Below are 23121 nucleotides of genomic sequence, written 5' to 3' on the forward strand. Positions count from 1 at the left end.
TATAATTACACCAAATTCTTGGACTCAAAGCTAGACTGCAGCTTGCTAAAACTCTCAACTGCAAATAGAATTAGAGAGCAGAGATTCATCCTTAAAGGTAATATATGAATACTGTGCCACAAACACCTTTCACCATTATAGCAAGAGATTGAACTCCAAGCTGGGCCACAGCTAGCTACAGCTCTCAGCTGTAACTCGATGTGTTTTCCCTTTTTCCAAGGTTCATCAGGAGTATAATGAGAAGAAGCAAAGAGCACTTAGGTTGTAGTTGTCCATGTTCAAATGGGGCTCAGTGACCAGGTATTAACCATGGTCTAGGGACAATCCCTCCTCTGGTGTGATGCTAAGCGTGTACAAGGCAATCCCAGCCATTTATATATTGTACAGGGTACTCACAGGTGTTCCCAGTCGGCATGTGTGTCATTAGACCGGAACCAGATCTCAGGTGGTGTAATAAATAAAGGTGTCCGTATGGAATCTATATTGCTCATGTAGTTCCCCCCTGGGCATGTATGCAATATTGCCAAATACATGGGGCGATCCACAGCTTTGCCAGTGATGCACAATATCCAAGTATTGGTGTGCATGTCCGGAAGTACGTACGTTACTGAATGCAAAGTGCTTTCCACCGCACTCCCCATGATGCAACAGAATGTCCAGGTACTCGTGCGCATGTCCGGAAGTACATGGGTATAACAGAACAGCGTCCTCCGCATTCCAATGATTGATTCTTGACTCAAATGAATCTAAGTTTGAGTCTAGAATTCCAATGAATTTTAGACACACTTAAGGTGCTTTCACACAGCATTCAGGTATCCGTGGTCCAGTCAGAGTCTAAAGCCAAACCCCCCGCAAACGCAAAACGGTATTCGGACGTATGCGCCTACGGGGCCATAGAGTATAATGGCACCAACAGAGCATCTTTGAGTGTGTACGGCTATTGGAGGTAGACAGATGTAATAGACTGTGTCTGGGTGTTCGCCTCCATTAGGTGTATACGACCGAAAATCATGTACGTCAGAGCGCTTTTTCACTTTGTCGGAACCATTATCATCTATGGCCCTGTCAGAGCATACGCCAGAATCCCATTTTGTGGGGGTTCGGCAGTAAACCCCGAAGGCCCCTTTTCTTCTTTCACTAAATTAACAAGTAAATTAGCAGCAACAGACTTACTTAGACCCTATCTTTGCTGGCATATGCAACAGAAATGGACTTATTATTTTTATAAAGGATAGAGATGAGCGACTTTGCCTTTTTTCGGGTTGAGTCGGGTTTCATGAAACCCGACTTTCGCAAAAGTCGGGTCGAACGAAATCAGCCGACTATAGGGAAAAGTCAGAGGCCGACTGAAACACGAAACCCAGTGCAAGTCAATGGGGAAGCAAAGTCGGCAGGGAGTGGAGGACAGTAAACACACCTACAGTGCCCATTTCAATGCCAAAAACATCAATTCTTATAACTGAAACTTGTCAACCTTAATTTACTTCCTAATAATAGTTACGCATTGAAAACTGGGGGCTATTTGGCTAAAGTTGTGGGGGGGTTGGGCTGGCTCCAGGTTTTCATGTGCCCTGGGCCAAAGAGTGTCAGTGCGCTCCTTTAACACATACCACATCTCATGATCCTCCGATACGCCACAGAAATATAGGTATAGTACAATGACACATACTTCACTGCTTACATGACTTGACTGATCTATTTTAAATTGTACAATAGCTCAAAAACAGGACAGTATATTACTCCATACAGTGTTATGGCCACCACATTGTGCGCCATACAGAATAATGAGCCCAATATATTTCTCCATACCAAATAATTAGTCACATATAATGTTCCATACAGAATCTGATGAGCTCCAATAATGCTCCATATACACGCACTGGCCACTTTATTAGGTACACCTGTCCAACTGTGTGTTAAGACTTAATTTCTAATCAGCCAATCACATGACGGCAACTCAGTGCATTTAGGCATGTAGACATGGTCAAGACAATCTCCTGCATTTCAAACAGAGCATCAGTATGGGGAAGAAAGGTGATTTGAGTGCCTTTGAACGTGGCATGATTGTTGGTGCCAGAAGGGCTGGTCTGAGAATTTCAGAAACTGCTGATCTACTGGGATTTTCACGCACAACCATCTCTAGGGTTTACAGAGAATGGTCCGAAAAAGAAAAAAAAACCAGTGAGCGGCAGTTCTGTGGCCGGAAATGCCTTGTTGATGCCAGAGGTCAGAGGAGAATGGGCAGACTGGTTTGAGCTGATAGAAAGGCAACAGTGACTCAAATTGCCACCCGTTACAACCAAGGTAGGCAGAAGAGCATCTCTGAACGCACAGTGCGTCGAACTTTGAGGCAGATGGGCTACAGCAGCAGAAGACCACACTGGGTACCACTCCTCTCAGCTAAGAACAGGAAACTGAGGCTACAATTTGCACAAGCTCATCGAAATTGGACAGTAGAAGATTGGAAAAACGTTGCCTGGTCTGATGAGTCTCGATTTCTGCTGCGACATTCGGATGGTAGGGTCAGAATTTGGCGTAAACAACATGAAAGCATGGATCCATCCTGCCTTGTATCAACGGTTCAGGCTGGTGGTGGTGGTGTCATGGTGTGGGGAATTTTTTCTTGGCACTCTTTGGGCCCCTTGGTACCAATTGAGCATCGTTGCAACGCCACAGCCTACCTGAGTATTGTTGCTGACCATGTCCATCCCTTTATGACCACAATGTACCCAACATCTGATGGCTACTTTCAGCAGGATAATGCGCCATGTCATAAAGCTCGAATCATCTCAGATTGGTTTCTTGAACATGACAATGAGTTCACTGTACTCAAATGGCCTCCTCAGTCACCAGATCTCAATCCAATAGAGCATCTTTGGGATGAGGTGGAACGGGAGATTCGCATCAGGGATGTGCAGCCGACAAATCTGCGCCAACTGTGTGATGCCATCATGTCAATATGGTCCAAAATCTCTGAGGAATGCTTCCAGCACCTTGTTGAATCTCTGCCACGAAGAATTGAGGCAGTTCTGAAGGCAAAAGGGGGTCCAACCCCTTACTAGCATGGTGTACCTAATAAAGTGGCCAGTGAGTGTATAATGGGCCCCATTTGTAATGCTCCAGTGTATAATGTGCCCCTTAGATGCTGCTCCAGTGTCTGATCTGCCCCATTTACATTGCTCCAGTACATGATGGGTCTCATGGATGATGCTCCAGTGTATTATGGGCTCTAATAATGCTCCATATATAATGGGCCACATTTGTTATGCTTCAGTGTATAATGTGCCCCTTAGATGCTGCTCCAGTGTATGATCTGCACCATTTACATTGCTCCAGTACATGATGGGCCCTATTTTTAATTAACCCAGGCATGGTATGTGAAAAGAGCTCCATGGAGTAATCTGAGGTGTGTGCTTCCACATCCTTCACTTTTGTTGTGGGTGAAGGACACAAGGAAAGGGGTTGCTCCTGACCAGAAGCCTGCAGTTACGACTCAGTGCTTGCATTTTTTACAACTTCAGAATAGGAGGCGACAGAGCTGGAGGCTGTTTCAGCAATGTAAGCCACAAACAGTTCCTGATACTCCAGCTTTAAAAGCAGTCTACCTACTCCCAGAAAAGGGAGCCTCACAGGCCTTCCAGAGCTACACCATGACGCTGGCTCAACATCTCCTGCCTTAGCTGCTATTGTGTTTTTGGCACTACCAGCAGATGCACCACCACCACCATCAGTACCAGGTGGCCCTCCATGCCCACATCCGCATCCTCTTCCACCATACTTCCTCATGTTCTTGAAAATGGACCCAAAATACCAGCAGATATATGGTACTGTATCAAAGCATACAGCTCTATACAGTCTATGGATAATAGTAAATCTCCGTATATATTTCATGAGGCATACACAGATGCTCACAGGCTCAGTATGGATTACCCAATAAAATAACAAGTTGGAAAAGGGTACAGTTTCACCAGATGAAAGGTATATATAGTATAGTGGAAACATTCTGATTCTCCGTATACATTTCAGGAGGCAGACACAAACGCTATCAGGCCCAGTATGGATTACACAAGAATATGAAAAGCTGTAAATGGGTTATGTAACACAAGCGTACAGCTGTATACAGTGTTGGGGTAATCTTAAAGTTTATTTATTATTTATTATTATTATTTATTTATATAGCACCATTGATTCCATGGTGCTGTACATGAGAAGGGGTTACATACAAATTACAGATATCACTTACAGTAAACAAACTAACAATGACAGACTGATACAGAGTGGGGAGAGGACCCTGCCCTTTCGGGCTTACATGCTACAGGATGGTGGGGAAGGAGACAGTAGGTTGGTGGGTTGCAGCAGTTCCGGTGTTAGTTAAGGTGATATCACTGGTAGTGGTGAGAGAGAAGGAGGTAGCGGGATCATTGCAGGCTGTAGGCTTTCTTGAAGAGGTGGGTTTTCAGGTTCCGTCAGAAGGATCCAAGTGTGGTTGATAGTTGGACTTGTTGGGGCAAAGAATTCCAGAGAATAGGGGCTATTCTCTCCAAATATATTGCCGGAGTAACAGACAGACATTTACAGGCTCATTATGGATTACACCAGAATCTAAATAGCTAAAAAGGTTACCGTATCAGAAGCGTTCTGCTGTATACAGTGTTGGCCAAATTGAAAATATCGGTATATATTTCTGTAGTCACCCTCAGATGCTCACTCATTTTGGTTTTGACCATAATAAAAAATGTTGTAAAAAAAGTTCCTGGATAACAAGATAGAAAGTATATATATTTTTAGGGGACAATTGAAATCTCCATATAAATAGTCCCGTAGTCACTCTCAGACGCTTACACAGAAAGGATTGGACCGTAATGCTAAATGTCGAACAAAGGTACTGTATAACAAGATACAAGCTGTATCGAGTATAGTGTAAAAATTTGTTTCTCCGATTCACCGTATATATAGAAGGCGTAACCCCCACATGCTCACTCACTATGGATGATGTAGGGAAGGTGGACTGACAGACAAACCAGCCTGTAGTGAGAAGCAGAGGTGTAGCGCAGTGTAGGTGTGAAACCGCTAAGATAAAGAGAAAGGGTGTAGTGTTTTAGCTTGCCCATTGGAGGGCAGTGGAGAGTGTAGGCGTGGGACTGAATAACTGCCATTGGTCAGAGAAACTGTTAGGTGATGGTGGGAGAAATTAAGAGCACTGGAAGTATAAAAGGCTGAGGGAAGGTTCTGGAAGAGTCAGTCAGCGAAGGGAGCACAGTAAAGAGGAAGTTCTGCTGAGGAAACAGAGACAGTGGAAAGGCTCCAGAGAGGACTGACAGTTGAGGTGGTCACGGGGGCGGTAGGCCAGAGGACGGTAGCCGCAGACGAAGACGGCCTGGGGCTATCATACAGACGTGTGCTCAGACTGGTGCAGCGCTGTAGTGGTTGGGCCTAGGCCAGCCACAGTGGAAGAGCCACAGAGGACGCCACGATTATAGTTACAAAGGAAGTGAAGGTACCGGGGCCTGTGTACAGAGAAATGTGAAACGGCTGTAGTGAATTGCTGTTGTTGACAGAAGGATGGGCACTAAAAACGGACCTGTTCAATACAAACTCTGTCTCAGTCTCGTGTTTGTCTGCGGCAAGAAGAGGGTCCCCCCCACAGTTGGTTATCCTACGGATGATACCTTAAAACAAATTTTTGAAACAAGGTACTGTATCAGCACATACCAGGTGTGTCCAGTCTAGGGTTAAATTTCTGTCTATACTTCCAGAGTCAGAAACAGACACTCACAGGCTCACTATGTATTACACCAGAATTAAAAAAGTAGAAAAAGGGAAAGGTATTCATAGCGTACATCAGTATACAGTGTTGTGGTACTAAATCTTTGCATACATTTCAATCTCAGTAAGCCAGTCAAGAATCTCCTCTACTGGAAACTACATGGATACAAGAATAGATGCAAAGTCGAGTGTTAGCAGAAATTTTGGAATTAGTCATCGTGGGGAAACCTCTCTGTATATGTTGCAGAGGCGATGCAGACCCTCAATTACTGTGTCTGTGGAGAAAGCGAAAAAGGTTCTTTGTGAAGAAAGGATTGCTTTATCGCAGTAGTGTGGATCACATCACCGTTACTCGTCTCCATCAAATTGTGATCACAGGGAGAGATGTACCCATGGTCCTCACTGCCTATCATGATGTGTCTGGTCATTTTGGAGTGCAAAAGACAGAAGCCACAGGCCGTAGGTGATTCTATTGGATTGGCATGAGAGGAGACATTGAAAAATAGTGGCAGGAATGTCACACATCTGTGACTATCACAACTGTGAAAGGTGATCATAAACCACCACTGCATCCGCTTGTAAGTTGACATCCATTTCAAATGGTAGCCATTGATCATCTGAAGGTAGAGGCCAGCAGGACAGGCCATAGCTACATCTTAACCATCATTGATCAATAAACCAAATTTCGAGTGGCCGTCCCTGTGAAGGATTTAACTGCCCAGACTACACAGCGGTGGAGGAGGGAGAGGTAAGTACTGCAACTTGCAAGTGCTGTGACCATTACCAAGCAGGGGGGGCACAATCGTGGTTGACGGTACTGGCACAGGGCCCCTCATAGTACTCTGGTGTGTCTGACGGCGAGTGGGCCCTCCCACCGTCTAAGACACTGTATTGTACTATGAGGGGCCCTGTGCCATTGCCGACGGCCATCAGTGGGCCCATCCACCTGTTCAGAGCAATGGCACTTGCCGAGGTACGCCAGGTCTTGACCCCAGCCATTGGGGGAGGGGTGGGCAGCACAGTTAGGAAGGTTTAAAAATTGGCATATGTAGATGTGTTGGCTGGACATTCAGCTGCTGCAAAGGGTGTAATTGGGCAAGTCCGAGGAAGAGGAGGAAGAGGAAGAGGAGGTGTACTTAATGGTGGCGGTGGTCTTACAGTAGGGGTAGCGATGGAGCGTTGTTGGCTATCTTCAGTCGGAGCAGGTGCACATGTGCTACCTGATGTTTTGTAGTTCGTCCACGCTTGCAAGTGCATGTTGAATAAATGTCAAAGCATGCAACTGGTATTCAAATTTCTGAGTTGTTTACCTCGGCTAAAGGTCCTTTCACACTTCTTACAGGTAACCTTTGCCTCATCAGTAGGATTTTGGACAAATAAGTGCCACACTGCACTCTTCCTACTATGGTAAACATTTTCTGGCCTTGCACGCTGTGCTAAGTTGACCGCCAGGTCAAGCTGTCCTGCAACTCTTTTAGTTTTTGTTCCACGTTTTAGGACAGCTACGGGCCTGCTAGATAACCGCCGCTGCGATGTCAATGCCTGCTGCGGATCCTTCTCCTTATCTGAACTATTGCCAGTGCCACCATCCTCCCCAATGGATGCCAATCCAGGTCCAGAAGTGGGTCATCCATCACCTCCTCTTCAAAGTCATCTGCACCTTCCTCTTTACCTTCCTCTGTGTCACCGTGTAAGGTGGTATGGTATGCGGGAAGGGGCACCTGGGTTTCATCAGGGTCAGATTCTGGCTCAATAGACTGCAAGGGCAATGTAGTGCTGTGGGTCAATGTACCAGCAGAATCATCTAGCAGTGGCTGTACATCAGTGCACTCCATGTAAGATTCATCTTGGACTGGGGAATTCAGGATTTGACTGGATAGCCCAGGCATGGTATGTGAAAAGAGCTCCATAGAGTAATCTGCAGTGTGGGCTGCCGCATCCTTAACTTTTGGTGGGTGTGAAGGACACAAGGAAAGGGGTTTTTTATGACCAGAACCCTGCACTGACGACTCCGTGCTTGCAGGTTTTTACCGTTCAGAAGAGGAGGCAATAGAGCTGGTGGCTGTTCCGGCAATGTACAGCAAAACCTGTTCCTGATGCTCCGGCTTTAAAAGCGGTTTTCCTACTCCCAGAAAAGGCAACCTTACAGGCCTTCTTGGGCCAGAGGATGACGCTGGCTCAACACCTCCTGCCTTAGCTGCTATTGTGCTTTTGCCAGAACCAGACGATGCACCACCACCATCAGTACCAGCCGCGCCCCCCTGCCCACGTCTGCGGCCTGTTCCACCATACTTCCTCATGTTTGGGAAAATGTAACCAAACTACCAGCAGAGAGATGGTACTGTATGAGGAGCGTCCAGCTGTGTTAGGTGTATTAAACAAATTAAATCATCGTATATATTATGTTAGTCACAGACGCTCTCACAGTATGAATTGGACCGTAATCCAACAAGCAGATATACGGAACTGTTTGAAAAACGGACACGACTCTAAGGTGTAGGTCTGGAAAGATGGACAAAACTCCTCGTTTTTTTTTTCCAGAGTCACACACAGGTAGCTTCTATTTGTCCGTGCTAGAAGGCGGTACACGGTAGTGTGTGAGGAGTGTACACCGCTGTACGGTGTGTATGTAAAATTGTCAAGCTCTTTGTATTTGTATACAGACTGACACATGCTGTCTCTGTCTAGTTTTTACCGTAATCAAACAGCAGATATACTAAACTGTTTGAAAAACGGACACAACGCTAAGGTGTAGGTCTGGAAAAACGGACAAACTCCTCTGCTTTTTCTTCCAGAGTCACACCCAGATAGCTTCTATTTGTCCATGATACCAGCTGGAATACACGGTAGTGTGTGAGGAGCGTACACCGCTGTACGGTGTGTGTATGTAAAATTGTCAAGCTCCATGTATTTGTATACGGACTGACACACGCTGTCTCTGTCTAGTTTTGACTGTAATCAAACAGCAGGTATATGAAAGTGTTTGAAAAACGGACACAACTCTAAGGTGTAGGTCTGGAAAAGCGGACAAACTCCTCTGCTTTTTCTTCCAGAGTCACACCCAGATAGCTTCTATTTGTCCATGATACCAGCCGGAATACACGGTAGTGTGTGAGGAGCATACACCGCTAGACGGTGTCTGTATGGAAAATTGTCAAGCTCCATGTATTTGTATATGGACTGACACATGCTGTCTCTGTCTATTTTTGACCGTGATGAAACAGCAGATATACGAAAGTGTTTGAAAAATGGACACAACTCTAAGGTGTAGGTCTGGAAAAACGGAAAAACTCCTCAGCTTTTTCTTCCAGAGTCACACCCAGATAGCTTCTATTTGTCCGTGATACCAGCCGGAATACATGGTAGTGTGTGAGGAGCGTACACCGCTAGATGATGTGTGAAAAAATGAACGCTCAGTAACTCACCAGGACAAAATAATAGAAGTTGAAGTGCTTTGAAAAAAGAAGTTTGAACAGCAGTGTGCACACAGCAATGCAGCTAGCAGGTAGCCTTAAAAGGCAGCCTAATCACCACCAGCGCTGCTGCACACAACAAAAATCCTCCCCTTTCATTGCACACTAACTGTACAGTGAAAAGCGCTATCAGCAGAAGCAGTTATTTTTTTTCTTCTTCCCTGCCTAACACTCTCCCTGTTCAGAATCAGCAGCAGCACCTCTCCCTATTGTAAGATCGGCAGAAGTAAGATGGCGATTGGCGGTCACAGCCTTTTATACCCCCTGTGATGCCACACAAAGCCAGCCAATCACTTCAGTGCCCTTATCTAAGATGGTGCTGGCCTCTACCTATGTCATCACGTTGCCCACAGTGTGCATCCTCCATCATTGGCTGAAAAAAGGTGCTGGAAGCATCATTTGAAACGCGACTTTGGCGCTCGGGTCGCCGACATCATGGCCGACCTCACGCTATGGTCGGCTTTCGTTTCATGAAACCCGACTTTGGTGAAAGTCGGCGATTTTTGAAATTGACCAACCTGTTTTGCTTAACTCTAATAAAGGAGGACTTTACACTAGCCTGACAGCAGATGGCGATAGTGTGAAGTTATATGTTTGCTTTATTGTGGGGAGGGAAGCTCTGTTGTTTTTGCTTAGTTTTTTGCTTTCGCTTTTGACTGTGTTATACCAGCAGCAAGGCTGTGTGCTTCTGAATTCTTATCTCATGTTTACCCATAAGAAGTAAATGCTGTTTACTCAAGATAACTTGCTCTGTGAAGTTCTCCTGTATACCTGTGGATTCTCAAAAGATACACTCTGGTACAATTTATGGGCCCAGGACACAAAAGCCCAGACACACAGAACCCAGACACCCAGGACAGAGACACACAGGAGATAAATCCAGACACCGGAGAAGCAGATAATCTCTGTTAACAGAGGAAGATAAAACCCAGTGAACGGAGACTGAAAAAAAATGCAGATACAGAGGGACAAAGGAATTTATGACCCAGGAACTGGAACCGCACACTGGAGATAATTACAGAGAATCACCACACACAGGATATACAGGAACTCAAGAAGAAAGAAGAATATCTTCATAAAACAAGTAACATTATATAAAAATGATGTGCAGCACTGAGCTGAAACTCACAGTAGCTAAGCTGAACAGTGAAAATAATCAGTTATGGAAATTCAAAGTAGAGATGTTATCTAAAGATGATTTATGGGAAGTAATTACTACAGATAGACTTAATGAAGATAATTAGACATGGGATAGAAAGAATAGAAAAGCTAGAGCCACCATTAGCTTATTAGTGGATGATGCTCAATTAATACACATAAGGAATGAAGAAACAGCAAAAGGAAAGTGGGACGCATTGAAAAAGCTATATGAAAGGTCTAGTTTAAATCAAAAGTTATTTCTATTAAGAAAGCTTTACAGTATGAGATTGAGCGCAAATGACGATATGCAGAAGCACATATTCTCAATGATGGAAGTAATATCACAGCTAATGTCTTCTATTGTTGAAGACATTAAAGAAAGTCATGTAGCAGCAATTTTATTGTGCAGTTTATCAGATTCGTATACAGCCTTGATAAATTCCCTAGAGCCGAGACCAGAAAAAGACATCACATTAGATTTTGTGAAAACAAGACTAATAGATGAATATCATAGAAGAAAAGAACAAGCAAATGATTCTTCTAGTGAAAAGGACAGTGGAAACGCTCTTAAAGCTACAGAATTTAAAAAACCCTATAATAAAGAGACAAGAGAATGTTTCAGATGTAAGAGGAAAGGTCATTTAAAGAAAGACTGTACCATATGGAAAGCAGAACACCAAAAATTACAACATAAAGAGAATACACAGAAAGTGAAAAACACAATTTCCGATTCATGTGAAACTAATTGGAATGGCACATTTAAAGTAACAGACAAGAAATCATCACTTGGTTGGTTTATTGATTCAGGAGCAACGAGTCATATGACAAGTGAAAAGAATTTCTTCTCTGAACTTGATTTATATAAGAAAGAAGCCATTTATCTTGCAGATGGAAGCAAAATAACCGCAGGAGGTATAGGACAAGGTAGGCAAAACTGTTCAAACAAGTTCGGACAAGATTCAAAGATACTTGTACAGAATGTGTTGTACGTTCCAAAATTGGAAGGCAGATTGTTATCTGTGAAGTGTTTAACAGCCAATGGACTCACTGTAAAATTGAAAGACAATGAGTGTGCAATTCTAGCAGGAAACAAGGTGATAACCAATGTCAAGGCAGATGAACAATTTTATAATCTTGACACACCAAAGGAACAGATGAAGGTATGTACACATGATCACAAGAACTGTATTCACATGTGGCATAGACATCTAGGACACAGACACCCTGACAGTATAAGGGAACTACAAAGAAAAGAAATGACAAAAGATCTAAAGATATCAGATTGCTCAATTGCCGTAAGATGTGAATGTTGTATAAAATCTAAAGCCACAAGAATATCTATTCCAAAAGAAAGTGAGATGAAAAGCAAAAGACCACTTGATTTGGTGCATACTGATGTATGTGGACCCATGCAAGTGACTACATCAGGTGGAAATAGATACATGGTGACTTTCATAGATGACTACTCAAGATACACAGTCACATACTTAATTAAGAACAAACGTGAAGCTTTTGATAAACTTGTAGACTACGTAACAAGGTCGAGTAACAAATTTCAAAGGAAGCCAATTGTCATCAGAAGTGATAATGGAGGTGAATTTACAGGTCACAAAATAGAAAACTACTTAAGACAAAATGGTATAGAACACCAGAAAACTGTCCGTACACACCTGAACAAAATGGAGTAACAGAAAGGAAAAACAGAACTCTGACAGAAATGATGAGATGTATGCTGACAGATTCCAAACTACCAGAGAAATATTGTGGTGATGCAGCAATGACAGCTACATATCTACAGAATAGACTTTTTTCCAGAAAACTGAAGAAAACTCCAAATGAACTATGGCAGGGTTCCCCAACTCCAGTCCTCAAGGCCCACCAACAGATCATGTTTTCAGGATTTGCTTAGTATTGCTCAGGTGATAATTGCTTCAGCTGTGCAATACAAAGGAAATCCTGAAAGCATGATCTGTTGGTGGGCCTTGAGGACTGGAGTTGGGGAACCCTGAACTATGGCAAGATATGAACCAAGTGTCAATCATTTAAAAGTTTTTGGATGTAAACTTTTTGTATTCATTCCAACAGAAATATGTTCCAAACTTCAAAACAGATCCATGGAGGGAATATTTGTTGGGTATAGTGATAATTGCAAGGGATACAGAATCCTAGATCCCAAAACAGACAGAGTCACGGTGAGTAACAGTGTGATATTCATTGAGGATCTAAATGAAGACACTATGATTTCACTGGAAACAAAAAATGAGAAAAACAGCAGTGACATAGCTGAAGAGATATCTGATGAGAAAGTATTTGAAATTGATGAAGAACAGAATGCTGAAAATGAAGAAATACAACTACAAACAGACACAGAACCAAGACGTTCAATGAGAGAGAACAAAGGTAACCCACCAAAACGCCTCTCATACAAGACAAGCACAAGTAAAATGTATGAACCTCCCTCTTGGGAAGACATATCTAAACTCCCTAAAGAAGAAGCTAATAAATGGATAGAAGCAACAAAAACAGAAATGAAATCCATGCATGACTCAAATACATGGACACTGACAGATTTACCAGAAGGAAGAAAAGCAATAGGATGTAAATGGATTTTTAAAGTAAAATACCAAACAGATGACACACCTGAAAGATACCGAGCAAGACTCGTAGCTAAAGGGTATTCTCAAAAATATGGAGAAGACTATGATGAGACATTTGCTCCAGTTGTCAAACATACTACAATAAGAACTTTACTTACAGTTGCAGCAATGAAACAGATGGAACTGATACATCTGGATGTAAAGACAGCATTTTTGAATGGAGATTTAACAGAAGACATTTACATGGAACAACCTCCAGGATTCAAAATTGAAAGAAACCCAAACAAAGTTTGCAAACTACAGAAAAGCATATATGGTTTAAAGCAAGCAGCTAAAGCGTGGAATGACAAAATCATGGAAGTGCTTACAAATGAAAATTTTCAAAGAAGCAAAGCTGATCCATGCTTGTACACAAAAAGGCTGATGAATAGATGGATTTATGAACTCATATATGTAGATGACATTTTGATTTGTTCTGAACAAGAAAGGGATAAAGAAAACATTCTAAAATTCCTGAAGCTACATTTTGAAATCAAATATTTGGGAAATGTGAAGTATAATTTCTTGAAGGATTATCCTACTGAAGAAATGACAGCAGACATCTTCACAAAGGCGTTGAATGCTGATAAACACCAGAGACTAATAAAAAAGTTGGGTTTGACTGAATAAGTCCTTACTGTTGAGAAAGGGTGTTGGCATATGCAACAGAAATGGACTTATTGTTTATATAAAGGAGGACTTTACACTAGCCTGACAGCAGATGGCGATAGTGTGAAGTTATATGTTTGCTGTATTGTGGGGAGGGAAGCTCTGTTGTTATTGTTTAGTTTTTTGCTTTCGCTTTTGACTGTATTATACCAGCAGCAGGGCTGTGTGCTTCTGAATTCTTATCTCATGTTTACCCATAAGAAGTAAATGCTGTTTACTCAAGATAACTTGCTCTGTGAAGTTCTCCTGTGTACCAGTGGATTCTCAAAAGATACACTCTGCTACAATCTTTTGTATGGAAGCTTCTAATGAACATTATACAAAGGTCTTTGTGAACAGATGTGGAGCTGTGACGTCACCTATTGTAATGAAACATCCTATGTTATTAGCTGTGTATAGAGGTGTCACTTGTCATTGTGACTCAGTGGAAATCATTCTGAATGTGGTTTGCAGTGACAAAGGCCCCGATAGAACTATTGTATGTTGAAAATATGATAAGTACATTGTAAATTGAAGGACCACTGAACTTAGAAAAGACCGTTCATAATAACTACTTTCTTGCATCTAGTTGCTTCCTGTATTCAATATACAATATTGACAGGCTATTTCAAGAACACAGAAAAAATAAAGAAATCTTTCTACTCTACTGGTTAGTAAATTTTCTCTCCAATTCTTTGTGTTGTCACTAATCTGATATAGTATGCCATATAAATACAGTTTGTAACTTACAACATCTCACTGTTTCATTGTTCTTAAAGTAAAAAAATAAGAAATAAAATAATTGACTGTGTCCTATTCTACTTCATAATCAAATAATTGTATTTTTCTCTTACACCCCTTGAGTGGTTGTCTTCACTTCATAACTGTCTGATTGTCCCTATTATATTGCCAATTTTCCTCAATTTTTCATCAATGCCTAGAAGAGTATAAAGTTAAATACTCACAGAAATTTACCATCTGGCTGGGCTCCCGAGTATAATTTTCGCTCAGATTCTTCTCTGCTAATGTTCCCATGATACCATGGCATTTTTTCATGAGCTGTTGTAGCAATGAGTTTCTCTACCTGTGGAGCTTGGCTTATGATTGCTTGTTCTAAAGCATCTCCCTGTAGTATTGAACAGAAATCAATGGTGCATTGGTTAGATATGTGGTGTATTACAATATACAAATATGACTAACAAATAAGCATATTAATGTCAATATAATTTTTATCTAAAGGGACTCTGTCATTAGATTCCAGCAGGCCAAACCACAGGCAGCAAGAATTGTAGCATCAATGTGTGAATGCTGCCAGGTATGATTTACTCTGAAGTGCTACAATGTTTCAAAGATTATATAGTTTGAAAAGTTGGTATGGGACATTAGGGAGAGACCTGATGTCTGAGATCAGCTTCTCCCCAACCCACTTGAGTTGATTGACAATTCTTTCTCTGAGAACACAGAGGTCAAGGATGTCATTGGACTCTCCCCATAGTCCCTGGATGGATTTTAAAACTGTATTTTCCCTAAAACCCCCTGTTACACACACAGTTGTGAAGCCACTGGAGGACATAACTAAGCGAACACCTGGTTCTTCACTAGAGTCAGTAATGGTGTGGTTAGATTGAACCAAGGTGGATGCAAGGTGCTACTTCCAGGACTGACCTTGTTGGAGTAGTGGTATTGCAACTACTAGAGGCAGCATCGGGCAGATAGCGTAGTCTGGAATAGCCTAGGAGTCGATACACAGGAACAGCAAGGTAGTTTGAAGTAATAAGCAGGAATAGTAGTCAAGGACAACAGGGGTCGTTTACCAGGAACAGCAGTATCATTTGAAGGAATAAGAAGGAATCGTAGTCAAGGAAGCCAGAGGTCGTTTACCAGGAGCAGCACTAACGTTTCAAGGAGTAGCAGGTGGAAGGAAGCTTAACTAAAGTCAGGTAGCTCAATAATCACAAAAGGAACTGAGAGGAAGGCCAGGTTTAAATAGGGTGTGCAATCAGAATGAACCAATCAGTAACTCAGGGTGGTAACCAACAAGAAACTCAGGGAGGAGACATCAGCAACAACATAGGTTCAAGTATTTGAATAAGCATGGAACTGTCCAGCGAGCTGAATAGCTCAGAAGGAAAAGCTGCTGACTGGTACACAGGAGCTGCTAGGTTGGAATCCTGATAGACGCTGTGGGAGCATGAATGAGTAAGTGAACACGCTGGCGTCAATGCACGGGGAGGAAGGGGACATGTGCAGGGGTGACGATGCTGTTCTATCTGTGCCCCCCACATTACGCCCTGTCTTCTACAAGCCTGCTAGAAATTTCTTTAAAAGAAGTGAACCCTTAATATTTTCTTGAGCTCCCACATTGTTTCTTCAAGTTCAAGTCCCTTCCAGTCATCTAAATATTTTTCCTCTCACCTTCAAGGCTAGAATATTCTTTGCTTCACTTCAAAGACATCCTTAGAGTTGATGGGAGCAGGCATGACACCAGGATCTTTGAAGAAGGGAGTCAAGATGACAGGTTACAAGGTGGACTTGTGGAAGGAATTGAGTAATTTTAAGAAAGCTGACAGCTTTTACTAATAGGATAGAGCATTAATTTCCTTGATGACTTCAAAGGGATCCATTTAGCAAGGACATAGCTTGTAAGATGGGATCTTAAAATGGATGTACTTAGAAGATAGCCACACTTTATTCCCTGGATGATAACAAGGTGAATCAAAGCATATCTAATCCACATTCCTCTCATATGCTCACATGATGTCTCTAGAGTGGCTTTAGTGTCCTCCCACATTTTCGAGAAATCCTTTTGTAAGATCATTGGCTGCTGGTAAACCAGAAGTGGCCGATATCGGAAGAAGAATTACTGGCCCTTGCCCAAAGGTTATAAAGAAAGTAGAGCTTGCAGAAGACTAACTTAATTAGTTGTTATAGGAGAACTCTATATAACATGCACTTTCCACCTATTGTGTCCCTCCTATTTCCTTGTAGATTGTAAGATTACAAGCAGGGCCATCACTCCTAATGTAACTGTCTAAACTGTCTTACCTTGTATTGAGTTTATTGTCTGTATATGTCCCTGCTTAATTGTAAAGTGCTCTGGAATATGTTTGCGCTATATAAAAAAATTATTATTATTTTTAACTCTGCCTAATTGAAACAATTGTCATGATTTGCGCTTGTAAAGTGCCTCAGGAAGTAGTCCAGAATCGGGTTGATTCTCTCTACCTGTCCATTGAATTTAGGGTGGTATGCAGATGAGAAATCCAGCAAAACATTTAAAAGCTTACACAAAGCTTGCCAGAATCTGGATGTGTACTGGACACCTTGGTTGGACACAATGTGGTCAGTGAATCCGTGAAGATGGAAGATGTGCTGGATGAATTTCTCCACACGTTCCAGGGAATACGGAAGTCTTGGCAATGAAGTGAAATGTGCCATCTTCGAGAAGCGATCCACCACTTCCCAGATTATGGGACAGCCCTAGGACACTGGAATGTATGTAGTAAAGTCCATAGTGATATGATGCCAAGGCACCAAGGGCAAAGGAAGTGGTAGGAGTAGCCCGTACTGAAGTTGCCTAGAAGTGTTGTTACGGGCACATAAAAGACAGGTGGAAACTCCATGATCTCCTTATGCATGGTAGATCACCAGTAGTGACGTGATATGAGCTGCAATGTCTTTCTCTGCCTGGCATGACAAGCCACCTTGGAAGAGTGCCCCATAGCAGAACTTGCCTCTTGTCAGATTTTGACAGCATGGTCTTACCTTGTCGAATTTGGGACAGGTTTACCAAAGCCACAGTAACCATCTTGGACAGCTTGATGAGGAGTTGAGGTTCCTCCTCTTGGTCAGTGGGAAGAAAGGAGCATGGAAGTGCATCAGCTTTGATGCTTTTGTCAGACGGCTGGAAATGCAGAAAAAAATCAAAATAGTGAAAAAATAATAATCACCTAGCCTGAAGCGGGTTCAGTCGCCATTTATCTGTGTCCAGCTTGGATGCCCAATAATTATAAGGCACAGAGGAATCACGGAGGATGTTGGTACAATCAGCAAGGTGCTCCCTCACCATCTACCAAAACTTTGCATTCCTTGTTAGGGTACCCCACTCCTCAGGGCCAGTGCGATTGGAGGGTCTGAGAAAACTCTCCCAGAACTTTGACATTGTTCCCCTGCCTCTGCTGGATTGGAGTTGTGTCTCACGCCTGTACTCCTTGGTTGTCCAAAGAATTGTGACCTCTGAGGCCAAAGTTTTCAGATGGGAATTTTTTTAATAATTATGCAACCAGGGCCTTCTGGTACTGCCACATTTTAGTAGACCTGTCCACCTCAGGAAAAAGTGATAGAAAGTACTACTTGTAACGTGGGTCTAAAAGTGTCACCAATCAGTAATGACTGTCAATTAAAATTTTGGGAATGTGAAGGTCATGGTCAAGGTAGCGTAACATAAACTCATCCATGTGTGCCAGAATGCTAGCAGGCAAGACTTCCGTCTCCTCACCAAGAGGACGACTGACCATGCTCTCCTCCTCCTCCCTGTCCTCAGTCCATCCACGCTGAACAGACAGTATGACAGTTGTGCAGGTAGTACCATCTATAGCGCATAAAACTAGCTCCTGTTCTTCCTCCTCTTCCTCATTGTCACCCAATCCATGTTGGGATGAGATGAGGCTGGGCTGTGTGTAATCACCCTGTATGGTTCCTTGCTCCATCTCATTGTGCTCTGCCTGCAATTCATCCTGTTTGATTGTGAGCAGACAGTGCTTCAGAACACAGAGAAGTGGGATGGTGATGCTAATTATGGCATCATCGCCGCTCACCATCTTGGTGGAGTCCTCAAAGTTTTGGATGATGGTACATATGTCTGACATCCATGTCCACTCCTGAGGTCTTATGTGGGGAGTCTGAACTGAATACCGATGGCCTTTTTGATGCTGGTAGTCAATAACTGCCCTCTTCTGCTCACAAATACTTCCCAACATCTGCAGCGTAGAGTTCCAATTTATGGGGACATCACACACCAGTCAGTGAGCCAGAAGCTGCAAACGCTGCTGAAGCATAACAAGGGCAGCAGAAGCTGTAGCTGACTTTCTAAAATGGGCACACAGGCGGCGTACTTAGACAAGCATATCTGGCAGCTCCGGGTAGGTTTTGAGAAACCACTGAACCACGAGGTTAAGTACATGGACCAGGAATGGTACATGTGTGAGATCGCCTTGCCTCAGAGCCACCACCAGGTTCTAGCCATTGTCACACACGACCATGCCTGACTGTAGGTTTATCGGTGTCAGTCACAGATCTGCCTGCTCTTTCACAGCTGTCCACAACTCTTCAGCATTGTGCAGCTTGTCACCTAAGCATATAAGCTTGGATGAGGCAGTGCTGCAGTGCTTCCAGTTTGTGACTGATGTGGTCATTTTGGAGATGGAAGTTCAAGAGGAGGAGAAGGCTCAGAAGCTGTAGACTGTGGGGGCAACCCTGATTGACCTAGGGCCCGCAATCCTCAGCGTCGGGAGGTCGTGTTCCATGCCAAGGTCCGACTGGGTCCCGGCTTCCACTATGCTAACCCAGTGTGCCGTCAACGAGATGTACCATCCCTGCCCACAAGCACGTGTCCATGTGTCCGTGGTTAGGTGGACATTCCCATCCAAGCATTGTTGAGGGCACAGCTAATGTTGTAGGACACGTGCAATGTGGAGATGGCACATGGGGAGAAATAGTTGTGGCTGAGGACCGAGTACCAAAGGACTGCCGCCGCCATCAGGTTGTGGAAAGTTTCCATTTCCACGAGCCTAAAAGGAAACATTTTGAGCACAAGCAGTCGTGAAATGTAGGAATTTAGTAGCATGGCCTGTGGGGTGTTGGCTGCGTATTTGCGCTTGCTTTCCAAGGACTGGGGTATGGACAACTGAACACTGTGCTGGGACAAGGATGGGACGTGGATGTGAACAGGGGCAAGGCAGGAGTTATCTTCACATGCACCATGGGTAGGGGATTGGCTTGCACGCACAACAACAGAAGAAACAGTAGTGTCACCCACAGACAGGGCTCCTGGACCATGGGGTTCGGCCCACAAAGTCGCGTGCTTTGCTGCCATGTGCATGATCATGCTGGTGGTGGTCAGGCTGGTAGTTTTGCTGCTCCTGCTGATGCTGGCCTGGCAGGTGGTGCAAATTGCCTTTTTGGAGTTATCAGCAGAGTCTTTAAAAAACAACCAGACTCGAGAAGACCTAACAGTTGGACTGGCAACATTCGTCGTGTGGGTGTTACGGGGAATGGTTGCTTGCCTTCTGTCTGCGGCCACCACACTGCTTCTTCCCGCCCATTGGGGTGCTATGCTATGCATGTCCTCCTGCCAGCTTGGGTCAGTTAATATATCATCTACCACCTCATCTTCCACTTCTGCAGCCTGGTCTTTCCCCTAACTTTCTGGCAATAGGTTCTCATGATCGTCCACGTTCCCACAATCGCCTTCATGTGACCGTGGCTGTTCAAATATTTTGACATCGCTACATGCGCTCTCCTCTTGTCCTGCTTCAACTGGACCAGGCGAGAGAGCTGAATCTAAAAATAGAAAGTGAACAGCTCTTCGGAGTGTCCAAGTGTGGGATCAGTTGTCTCTGGGCACTCGGCATGGTGGGAGGAAGGAGGATCAGGGTGAGGAATATGCGGTCCAGACTCACGGCTACTGAGACTTGACCATTTGGAAGACAGGGTGGTGGTGGCAAACTAACTGGAAGCATTATCTGCTATCCATCCAACAACCTTTTGATACTGCTCTGGGTTCAATAGTCGTGTGCTGCTGTGGTCACCTAGTAATTGGGACAGGAAGGTCAGGCAAGAAGATGTGGGTGTTTGTTGTGGCACAATTTCAGCTTGTCAATGGTCTTTCCCTCAGCCTCTGCATGCACCATCACCATCACGTCCAGTTCCTCGTCCCTTGTCTCGCGTCTTGACCATTTTAAATGGATGACAATATTTTCCACGTTCGCTACAAATGGCTGAATTTGTGGCAAACTTCCATGTGATCCGTGTGATGACAAACTACAGTTTGAAATATCTGGCGGGTAGGTAGCAATTTTTTTTTCAGAAAACTGGCCTCAATAACTTGCCTACAACACTGAAAGAAAAATTAACCTGAGGCCTGAAATGGCAGAATTTTGAGTACACTATGTGATCCGTTTGACAGACAAACCACAATTTGAAATATATGGCCTGTAGGTAACAATTTTTGTCTTCATAAAACTGGTCTCAATAACTTGCCTACAACACTGAAAAAAAAAATTAACCTGAGGCCTGAAATGGCACAATTTTTAGCGCACTGAGATGTGATCCTTGTGACGGACAAACCCCTGTTTTAAATAGCTGGATTTAAACGTTATAATATGAAAAGGATCTGGTTGTATTCTGCAGTGTCAAAAAGCAAATGGAGCAGAAAAATGACGTGTTCTCTGGATTGCTTTTAAAGCTAATAATCTGGATTAGGATCCAAAAAAAAAATTATTCCTGACCCCTGATACCTGGGGATGTGTCTATAAATATCTGTAATAGGCAGCAGCAGACAGGTCTGGAATGGACTCTCTTGCTATATGCAATGAAGTCTGCCACATACACTGTCTACATACCACTGATCTCTATGCACCTTTTTTAGTCCTCAGAAGGACTGTTGTTTAAGATGGATTTGTGTATTATAGATGGTATACCAACACTTACTAATAAACAACCAAATCTCTCCCTATCTCAGCAGCAACTCTCCCTACACGAACTGAGTCCAGAGCAGACTGTAACAAGCATGGCACCGCCTGGTCTGCTTTAGACCTGATGACGCTGTGGGGCCAGCCAATCACTGTAATGCAACAACCAACTTGGCTGTGGCATTACAGTGTGTGACAGACAATCCCTGCTCTAAAGAGTGCCAAACATGCAGGGCGGAAACCCAAGCTCCCGCCGAGCAACCCCTGAAATAATTGGCGAGCTCCGAGCATCTCGAGCAGTGAGATGCTCGGGCGAGCACCGAGTAGTGGCGAGCATGCTCGCTCATCACTAGTCTCAACTACTAGCGATTTCTATAAAGTGAAGGACACAATATCAATATCTTAAATGTTTAGTAGGAAGTAGGATGCACCAAACTCTCATATCTGTTAAATAGATTTAGTGAATCACTATTCCTTTTGTTTCCAGCATTTTTATTTATTACTTTTATTGTCACATCCCAATTTTCTTCCAATATTTCCATATGAGTGTTTACTTTTTTGGAGAAGAGTTATACTTTTTAATGCCACTATATTGGAGAACATATAGCTTGATGATTAACTTTTATGAATTCTTTCAAGTGAGGAATAAGTTTCACCATGTTCTGAGCTCTATAACTTTTGTATTTTTCTCATTGCTGTGTATAGGCTTGTATTTTCGTCTAGTTTGGGTAACTTACATTTTTTAGTGCATATATTAGTTTTTAATCATTCTTATTTTATTCTGCTACTTGTAGAACTAGTAACTAGGGATGAGCGAACCCAAACTAGAAAGTCAGGGGACCGTACTGGACACCCAGTGTCTGTTACCGAACCCCGAACAGAAACTTTTTACTGTATGTCTAGTTTCCTGTTCGGGTTCACCAGTGTAATAAAGCTTGTTGAAAGTGCAGCCAATCAACATGCTTTAAGACTGTGTGGACATCACAGCCATGACAAGTATTGGCATGGCTATGATTGGCAGGCTCAGTGCGTGACCCGGCCTGTATAAAAGCCGTATCAAGAGTGCCACCGCCATTCTGCTCTCACTAGTGTAGGGAAAGGACGCAGCTGGATTGAGAGACAGATTCTGACTGTGCACCCTGCAAAAAAAATGCTGTTTGTACTCTGCAACCCATATCTGTAGGAATACTGCCCTTTTAGCCACTGTGTGTAGTTTGCACCTTTGTGGGAGTACTGTTCTTTAAGCCGCTGTGTTTACTCTGCACCCCTCACCTTTGGGAGTACTGTTCTTTAAGCTGCTGCATATACTCTGCACCCCCCACCTGTGGGAGTACTGTCCTTTAAGCCAATGTCTGTTTTCTAGAAGTCTGAGAAATAAATAATTGGCATCAACCATCTCGTTGCCATTTCTAGGCCCAAAAAATAATTTTTCTGGACTAATGTGTGTTTTTTAGTAGTCTGGGAAATAAATAATTAGCATCAAATAGCTAGTTGCGATTTCTAGCCACAAAAAATAATTTTTCCGGACTAGTATGTGCTTTTTAGTAGTCTGGGAAATAATTCATAATTGGCATCAATCGTCTTGCTGCCATTTGAAGGCCAAAAAAATAATTTTTCTGGACCAATGTGTTTTTTAGTAGTCTGCCATTTCTAGGCTTAAAAAATATTTTTTCCGTAATAATGTGCTTTTTAGTAGTCTGGGAAATAAATAATTGGCATCAGCTGTAAAATTGCCAATTTTAGGCACAAAAAATATTTTTTCTCGAC

At 43.1% G+C, this 23121-nt stretch overlaps 1 protein-coding gene across 2 annotated transcripts in view; it reads right to left on the minus strand.

Moving 5' to 3' along the window:
• Nucleotides 1-23121, minus strand: part of ZAP70 (zeta chain of T cell receptor associated protein kinase 70) — a 258830-nt gene that overhangs the window by 155568 nt on the left and 80141 nt on the right. For both annotated transcript variants that reach the window (XM_073544114.1, XM_073544107.1), the window contains one exon: nt 14629-14789. In XM_073544114.1, the coding sequence (XP_073400215.1) occupies nt 14629-14711 (83 nt within the window). In that variant the 5' untranslated portion in view covers nt 14712-14789. The remainder of the gene's footprint in view (nt 1-14628; nt 14790-23121) is intronic.

Source organism: Dendrobates tinctorius, unplaced genomic scaffold, assembly GCF_039654945.1.
Source record: "Dendrobates tinctorius isolate UK_male_01 unplaced genomic scaffold, ASM3965494v1 ptg000011l, whole genome shotgun sequence".
NCBI lineage: Eukaryota > Metazoa > Chordata > Amphibia > Anura > Dendrobatidae > Dendrobates > Dendrobates tinctorius.